Source organism: Hirundo rustica, chromosome 5, assembly GCF_015227805.2.
Source record: "Hirundo rustica isolate bHirRus1 chromosome 5, bHirRus1.pri.v3, whole genome shotgun sequence".
NCBI lineage: Eukaryota > Metazoa > Chordata > Aves > Passeriformes > Hirundinidae > Hirundo > Hirundo rustica.
In genome coordinates, this window is record NC_053454.1 from 36,240,140 (window position 1) to 36,248,796 (window position 8,657).

Below are 8,657 nucleotides of genomic sequence, written 5' to 3' on the forward strand. Positions count from 1 at the left end.
CCTGGGAAATCACGTAGGTTGTAACTGTTTGCTTTACTGAGGTGCTGCTTTTAACACTTCTTGGCACCTTCCTGCATTCCATTTCAGCTGAACATAATTTTTAACGTATCCTGATACAGTTTTTGCTGAAACAAGCAAAAATGCCTCTCTTTCACACCGAAAACAGTTTCTGATTTTTTTTGAAATTAAAAAAACACAGAAAGATAAAAAGATACACAAAAATACTTCAGCATATTTGTACAGCAAGTATTGAGAAAAGCAAGGAAAATACAGACTGTTGTACCCAGGTAAATTGTTAATCATCATTTTCTCCCATAAGGACTGATGGCCAAAAAAACCCAGCTAGTTCTGGCTGTACCATTTCTTAAAGAAAATAACTAATTGTGATCTGGGTTTGTTCTTAGAAACCTGAGTATTGGAAGGAAAAAAATATCATGACCTTTCTAATGCCTGCCTTTCTGGACTGCCTTATATCCCTCTCAAAACCAATTCTTCCTTACCTGACTTTCCCTTCCCTTGTTCAACCAGTTTCTTTCCCAGTCATTCCAAGTTCCTTATTTCATACACTTGAGGGAAGGGTTTTGAATACGTATGATTTTGCTCAAGGGTTGCAACCCTTAATGTTCAGCTTTGAAGGTTCAGATAATTTGAAGCAGAAGTGGAGTAACCTCTATAGATTGCAATTTGCCATCACTATGCATGACAAGGTATGTTGAAGCTTACAGTTACTTTGGTAGTTTTTATAGTAGAATGCTTTAAAAAAATCTGAAAGCACTAGAGGCAGCATTTGGGGGCTGCTGACTCTTCTCTGCTGTCATAGAGAAGTTCTGAGTCCAGAAGAAAAAGCAGCTACCATTCCTTTTTTTTATCCTGTCTGCTCATTTGCAATCTGGCAGGGATTCTCATCAGCCATCAACTGAACATGGCAGCATGCACCTAAGGACTAACAAGAATGAAAACCATAAGCTGCAGTCTAGCAGTAGTGTGAACAAAGGGTAACATTTAAAAAGAAGAAAGAAGAGAAAAAAAGGAAAAAAAAACCCCAGAAGCTAAATATGGACTGTAATGAAATATATCAAAAAATAAATGGAGTGGGACTTCCTTATAAAATGAGTAGCCATGTTATAAGCATTCCCAATGTAACACTTGTTATAAGGTATTTGCCAATTAAAACAATAAACCAGATGCCAGCAACATCTGGACACCAAAGAGAGAGTGAAACTTCTCCAATATAAATTAACACGCCACACAGCAAAAGAGGAATGCAATGTCCAGCATAAACCCAGAGTGCCTGCAGTCTCTTCACAATGTACTTCCCTCCTGTTATACTGGAAAGGGAATCATGTAAAGCCTACAGGAAGGCTTTACACACAGGAATCTCACTGGTGTCAGGCATGTTCTCTGAAATATCAGTTATGGGACACATTCACCTGCTAAACTATGCAGTGTACATCCCTGACATGGATAAACAGGAAACACTGGCTTCCTCAAGTTTAAGGAGCCATTTATTTGAAGTTAAGTTGGATCAAATCATTGATGCAACTTTCTCAATAAACCAACAGTACTCTGGGTAGATTTCAACTGGACTCATGAGTGAAGATTATTCTACTATAAGTATTTGTTCATCTGTAAGAACACAAAGCAAGGCTGCATCTAATGGACACATCCATAGCAAAAGTCTGGGCAAGTTCAAGCATCAGGGTGAAAGATTCACTGATAGCTTAATATTTGGAACACAAATCGCTGACCACACAATGGACACACTGTAGCCCAGGTTAAATGTACTGAAAAACTGTCTAACATCACTAAGGACAGTTACAGAGACTGTAGTTAAGGCAGAATACAAAGTCAGTACAAAGTGCACACCTGTTCTGCACAGAAAATGATGACAGTTCCTCCTTTCTCATGAAGCATACCAACTTTACCAAATGACATCTGACACTAGTTTTGTACAGTGCTGGAAGCACAAGGTCTTCTATCAGATGACCTATGCAGACTGCATGACCACTCTGATGACCCCTTAAATCTCACCTGACTAGTTAATGTACCAGAAGTTTTTGGCTCATGGAAGCATTTCAGCTGAAGTCTGCAAGGGCATCTCAGCACTGCGCAATCCACAGGATGCAGCTAAACAAAGGCTGCCTTCTTTTTCTTTCTATTTTTTTTTTTTTTTTCCCCAAATGCTTTTGTGAATGTCTGCAAGTTAGAGGACTATAATCTCTAAGTGCTTGGACAGACTCCTTACCAGGGCCAACATATGAAACACTATTTCAAGAACACCTAGGTCCCCTGAATGACACCACATGTGAATATTTCTCCAAAGATATACAATGACAAGCAGATAAGAAACCCTACTACAGCAGGAAACAACATCTCACATTTGCCTTGAAAAGAAAATTATGACCTCTTCAAGCCTTCTTCCTGCCAGACAAGAAAGACCATATTCAACAGTCAAGGTCTGACAACGTTGACTGTAACCCTAGCAGAAACATCCGCTTTTCCAGACAGAGATGTGAAACTTTTGAAACCTGTCACAGAGATTTACTTGGACAGGAATGGATTCCAAGTTCTTGCAATGCTTAAGGTAATGCAGAGGTTCAGACTGCAAGCTGCTAATAATTTCAAGACTAGAGCTGAGTATTACTTCTTTCAGCATGGTTTCTACCTCAAAGTAACTTCTTTCTTGTCCTCAAACAGCCAAAAACCATCTGCAAAAGCAAAAAAGGTCAGTTGTCAGCAGCGTCTGCAAAGCTAAATTTAACTGCGATTTGGGAAGGTCTAAAATGTTACAAGAAATAGTTGAACTAGTAAAAACAGTTAATATAGAAACACAACAGTATTTCCCTTAGAAACTACAAACTGAGACTGCAAAACAGCTGACATAGACTTGTAGAATGTGCGTTCTCTATCCTACGAACACTGACAGCCGAAACTCCTCTACTTTGAGACCTTTTCTGGCATCAGGAACACCAAGGATAATTTAAAGTAGATTAGACTGACTAAAAAGACTCTTGCAAAATTATCTTTATTTTCCATAGCTAGACTGCCATCTGATAAACATCAGCTCAGCATAATTTAACAAAGTTAATTAAATTTAACTCTTACGAGGGCTTGCTCTAGTCCAGAGTAACAAATAACTGCCACTCTAAAAGCATAAGTTTCAAAGATCCATTACCAGGGCAAGAAGATCTATCACTTTTGAATTCCAGTCAAATTCAGTGCGAGGATCAATTGAGTAACAGGTTATCAACAGCAGCCTTTGCATTCCTAGACAAGAACAAGGAGTCCAGGGCTTCAAAGGTGTTCTGAAATCAGTACATGACATTAAATTCCTCTTTTTCCCTTTATTTCCTGATTAAGCTAAGCTTTCCCTGAATACAAGCACACAAGGATGCGTCTCTCATCAGGCGAGGAGAGCTGCTGAAGAGACCAATATAAGAAGAAACTGCTTTCCTGAACACGAAGATCCTCCTATTTTCTCTCTCCTCCCCAAATCCCAAGGATCATGATGAAAAAGGTGTTCTCACATTTCACCATCTAAGTAAAGATCATGCAAGCTCGGAAGTTTACAGCCTGCACATCTGTTTGCCTAATTGTATCAAAAGCTTGCTAGGATTGAAATGCACATTTGCCTTTGCTCATTTTCTGTAGTTCTATTAAACCACAGTCCAGAGCTGTCTCACAGCAGCAATTACGTGAAGCAGCTCTGGAGGCTACACTGGCCAAGGAAGCAAAGATGCTCAGCCTCTGGCATTTTGCCCCCCTTTCCATAGGCTACCAGAAACGTGGTTTTCAACATGTTACTATGCTTCTCACAGCACAGACAAATGCAGTTTTGAACAGCTTCAGATGCTGCATGAAATATCTTTGCACCAGTCAGTATTTATTAGCAGAATAAGATACAGAATACTTGACTTGCCAGCAGGAGCTGTAAATAAGAATTGATGCTGCAAAACAGTAAGTTTTGATAAAAGTCTACTGGCACATACTTTTTCCTGAATAATTTCTCTTTCAGGCATGATTCTACATCTCCTAAACAGTACCTAAATGGGCATCAAGCTACAGAAAATCTAAAAAGCATTACTTGGGCATTACAGCTTGATTAAATCACAGAGCAAAGGGAGAGGAAACAGTGCAGGATTGTGTGGGAACTGCTGTACTGTACAAGAACCAGTGCACCACACACTGGCTGCAAAACTATGAGTACCCAGACAGTTAGGACAGTTCTTTCACATCGGATGGGTAGCTACAGTTTTGCAGTATGACTGGCCAAACAGAGAGGAGAAGATAAGGATTGGGACACACACCCGCCCACCCACATATCATGGCCTTAAAGCATAGTTTGGCTCATTTTTTTTTTATCACATTCTTTTACTAAGTTTTAGATGAGCTTATGCCAGGCAAAGCACAGCAAAAAAATGTTATATTTTGGAAAAGCCACTTGCATAAACAAATCTTGTTTCACAGAAAAAGCCTGAGCAGATCTTCCACGTTTTCTAAGCTTCTATTACCCTTAACTTCCATGCTGGATAACACTGAACCGTTAGGAGGTGTGGGTTTTCTCCCTTTGGGTTTCCCAGCTGAGTATAGAAAACAACATAACCTCAGCTCTAAACAGCAGATATTCAGTATAATTTCTGCCCTAACGTACTTAGGATTTCTGAAGTTCTGTATATAAACCAAAGATTATCCACAGTCAGAGAATAATGAATATTTTATTAAGGGAGGTTTTACTGCAAATGTTTCTGAATGCAATAGAAAAAAAGATAACACATACACACTGCAAAAGTCATACCAAACCTTTGAAAGTCTGGTGTAAGTGTTTGCCTTTGAGAACATCTTGATGAATAAAGGAATTCTGACATTTCTGGTCCATTGAAAGATGGGAATATTAAATCCCTTTAAGTCTTCTCCTAAAAGACTTGCATTTGAAGATATGTCAACTATATACAGTGAGAGCAAGTTAACTTCGCAGAAAAGTGATGTTGGGAAGGAAATAAGAAGAAATAGTTAAAAAAAAAAAAAAACAACAAAGAGAAAAAAAAAAACTTAGCTGTACCTCAGCTCCAGTAGTCTTTGACCTCTTTGCAGGAATTTCTTTATCCTATAGGGAAAGAATGAAGTAAAGAAGTGTATAAAGGACACCAGAGAACAACACTTTATTCACATAAATACAGACAACAGTACTTTGCAACGCAATTGAAACATCCCTTTGTGAGCACAGAGGCCTAAACCATAACTTTTAAAAGTTAAGTACTCAGTTCTGTTTCATTGTGAAATTCTAACCTTTGAGACATTAACTAAGTAAGATAAAAAAAATGTACAAGGACACATCCACTTTCTCCCAGCTACTCAGAAATTTAAGCAGCAATGTAGGTCTGTACTCAACTCATTAAAAACAGTCATCCTTCTGGACAGCTGAAGAAGACAAAAATCAATCCAAAATAAACAAAACCAGTATGAAAAATGAGGCTGGATTTATCCATCATAAAGTCCACAAATCTTAGATGAGGGGATGGAAAGACTCTAACATAAAACTCCTTAAGTCATCTCTCACAAACAAGGCAAAATTAACAGAGACCTTAACCATGACATCCCTTCTTGGTCACCCTTCAGGCCCCGTATCAGGTGGAATGCTATCTCCCCACTCCCACACCAAAATCAAAGTCTCTCCACACTCAACAGACATCACTGTACTCTAATTTAACCTACTGATAAAATCACAGGCTATAACCTACTCCTCCAAACTTTAAACTCCAGATGCAGGGACAGCAAGGCCTCCAGGGAACATGCGATGAAAATGCCCATTGCTTTTCCAGCAACAGCACAGACTGAATGCGGCATCTTCGAAATGACACTGCGAGTGACCTGCCTCCCCCACTGACTGGCACTTGGGTCTGCTGATGAAAAAAGTCCCATTCAGATTTTTAATCTCTCAGATTTAATAATTCAAGAGATTGGTTCATCAGTTCAGAAGTCCTCATCTGAACATGTTCAAACTACTGACCTTTCACACTACTCACATCACCCGTAGAGACTCAGCAACAAAACAAGAAAACGACTTAAACTCCTCCAGCCTGTTTGTGTCACAAGCACCCTGTGATAAGCAAACCTCAGCCTAAACCAAAGACTGGCAGTTCTCCCATCAGTGACAGACTAAACAGCCGTTTCATTATTGCTGTAATGAAACCCCAGGGAGGGTGGCTAACAAGACGTGACAGTGCTCAGCTGCACCTCGCGCACTGCAAATCTCCAAAGGTGTCATTACCACTTCTCTCCTGGGCATTGCTGTTGGCTTCCAATTCTAATGCTCCTTTTGGGAATTAAAGACATACACCGTAAGTTATGCAAGTGTGTGCTGTACATCCACGACAAAGAAATGTACACTTTTAATGGCAGACATAGAAAACTGCTAATTTAGAAGGAGTAACAGTAGAAAATTAATTCAAGCACACACCTTAAACACAGAGAATTATCACAAGATACAGTAAGGGTTCCTCCTGCCCTCAAACACTTAAGAGACTTAAAGAGACACCTAGGACTGTATACACAGCAATCATTATGTTTCATTGCAAGTTACTGAACTCAGCAGAGAATATTTGGAGTAGTCATTGTGCCTGTATTACAGAAGGCATCAGTCTGGGTTAGAGTGGTCCTTTCCGCTGCCATACATTTCTCTGTTGCTTACCAAAAACAATCTTTTAAAACCTGCACTTTTATCTAGAGAACACCAACAAAACTACTAGCATTTTGAAATTAATTGTGTTTCAAGGCATAAAAACATACCTCATTAGATCCAGCAAACAGGGGAATGTCATGGAAGGGGGAAATGTATTTACCATCTGCATTCTCTGAAAGACAAAACGAAGTTGCACTGCAAACCTAAAGATATGGCATAAGATACTGGTACTGCTAAACATCACATAATACAGAAATGTATATACGCTATGATTGTGCATCGGTCAAACTTTTCCTGAAGTTTATCATCAAGTAGGTACCTACATGGAGGACAAGGAATTTGATTGTTTTCACAAGGATTCATTAGAATCAAAGTTATTGCTTTAGCATGCAACACTATGCTTCTCTTCTACCTGGCAATACAAGGATGAGAAGATTCTTTCATTCTTTTCTATTTCCTGGCCATATACAACCCATAACAATTAAAAAACAAACCCAAAGGAACCTCATTTCCATCAGTGGTAAGTGAATTCATCTGGGTTTCTGGCAATGTTGCCCCTGTGATTGCACCCCATTTCTAATAAACTGAGTTTCATGACCACAAATCCCCAACATAATAGGCCAGTCTGATCAAGAGTAAGTGAGGGATGGGTTAATTGCTCTAGGCCCTCAACATGAAACATCACACCTTGAGATCAGCAGAAATTAATGTTAACATAATTGGGGACCAATATGCACCTCAGCCTTGCTCCCACTCTAGAAAGAAACTAATTTCACTGGAGTTTATGCTTAAGTTTTTCAAGTCCAAGTATCACATCAAAATAGTGCAAACACTGATTCAACCCCCAAGGAGTTTCTCCTCTGCTATCAACCCTGTTCATAGTAAAGGAAAAAGCAAACAAGACACCTCACTTGGCTACGGACTTTTGACCACCTCAGCAAAGAAGAGTAAATGGAGTTGATTTGCAGTTCCTGGAAACCTCTCAGATGCTCCTCCCAAATAAAACAAAGTTTAGTGGTAGGTTGTTTATTCCCACCAAACAAAGTGACTTTCTCTAGACGACCTCCTGCACTGGCAGCCCCATGAATGAGCACAAGGGAGCTCTGGCAGTGCTGCCAAGCAGGCACACGCTGCCTCCGCTTCTCCCACACCAGCAGACGTCAGAGTGACTGTAGGCCAATGGGCCAGAAACGTACAAACCCACTGCGATAGGACTGGCACACAAACAAGACAACACTGTTACGAAAATACGTAATACTGAACACAGCACACCCTCAGCTCTCGCTGGGTCTTGAGACGCCTCCTGGAGCACCGCCCGTGCCCTCGCACTGCCACTTGCTGGCCCCCGCCTCGGGGCTGGAGCTCCACGTTTTGGATGTCAGCCTCCCGCCTCGGTGACGTGTCTGGTAGGAGGGAGGGCTGCTCTGGTCACAAGGGACAGCCTGGGATGTCACGCCGCAGAGCCTCTCCCGGCTGTCCCTGGGGTGCCGCAAGGCCCCCGCGGCCAGGCTGCCACTGCACGGCACCACGGCGGCGCTTCACCCCCGGGGTCCTCCGGGCTGAGCAAGGGCACGGCTGAGCCGGAGCTGAGCAGGCCCAGCATTCCCTCCAAAAGCCGGGATGTCTACAGGATCCACCCTCACTCTCTACAAAAACACCGCTCTCCCCCTGCAGCAATGGGAAGGCTCGGGGGCGACACCTCAGCCCGCCCGAGGAGCCTCCGCGGGAGCGGGGGGCCGCCGCCGCCACCTCTCCCCCTCCGTGCGCCCCGCGGGACAGGGAAGGAAGGGGTTTATGGAGCCCGGGGACTGCTACTTACTAAAGTAGAGGCGGTAATCGGGCGAGTTGGGCCGGCCCCGCTGTTCCGTGCTGTAGCGGGACATAGCGCCCAGGAGCCCCCACCCTCGCGCCGCCAGCAGCAGCCGCGACAGCCCCGGCGGCGCCCGCATGATGGCGGCGGCCGCGCGCCGCCTTCCCT

At 42.2% G+C, this 8,657-nt stretch overlaps 1 protein-coding gene across 1 annotated transcript in view; it reads right to left on the bottom strand.

Annotated features, from left to right (window-relative positions):
- PPA2 (inorganic pyrophosphatase 2) overlaps positions 1-8,657 on the bottom strand; it is a 33,958-nt gene extending 25,301 nt beyond the window's left edge. The window contains exons 1-3 of the mRNA XM_040064305.2: positions 8,499-8,657; positions 6,787-6,851; positions 5,060-5,104 (exon numbers count right to left, since the gene is read on the bottom strand). Coding sequence (XP_039920239.1) covers positions 5,060-5,104; positions 6,787-6,851; positions 8,499-8,628 — 240 coding nt within the window. The 5' untranslated portion in view covers positions 8,629-8,657. The remainder of the gene's footprint in view (positions 1-5,059; positions 5,105-6,786; positions 6,852-8,498) is intronic.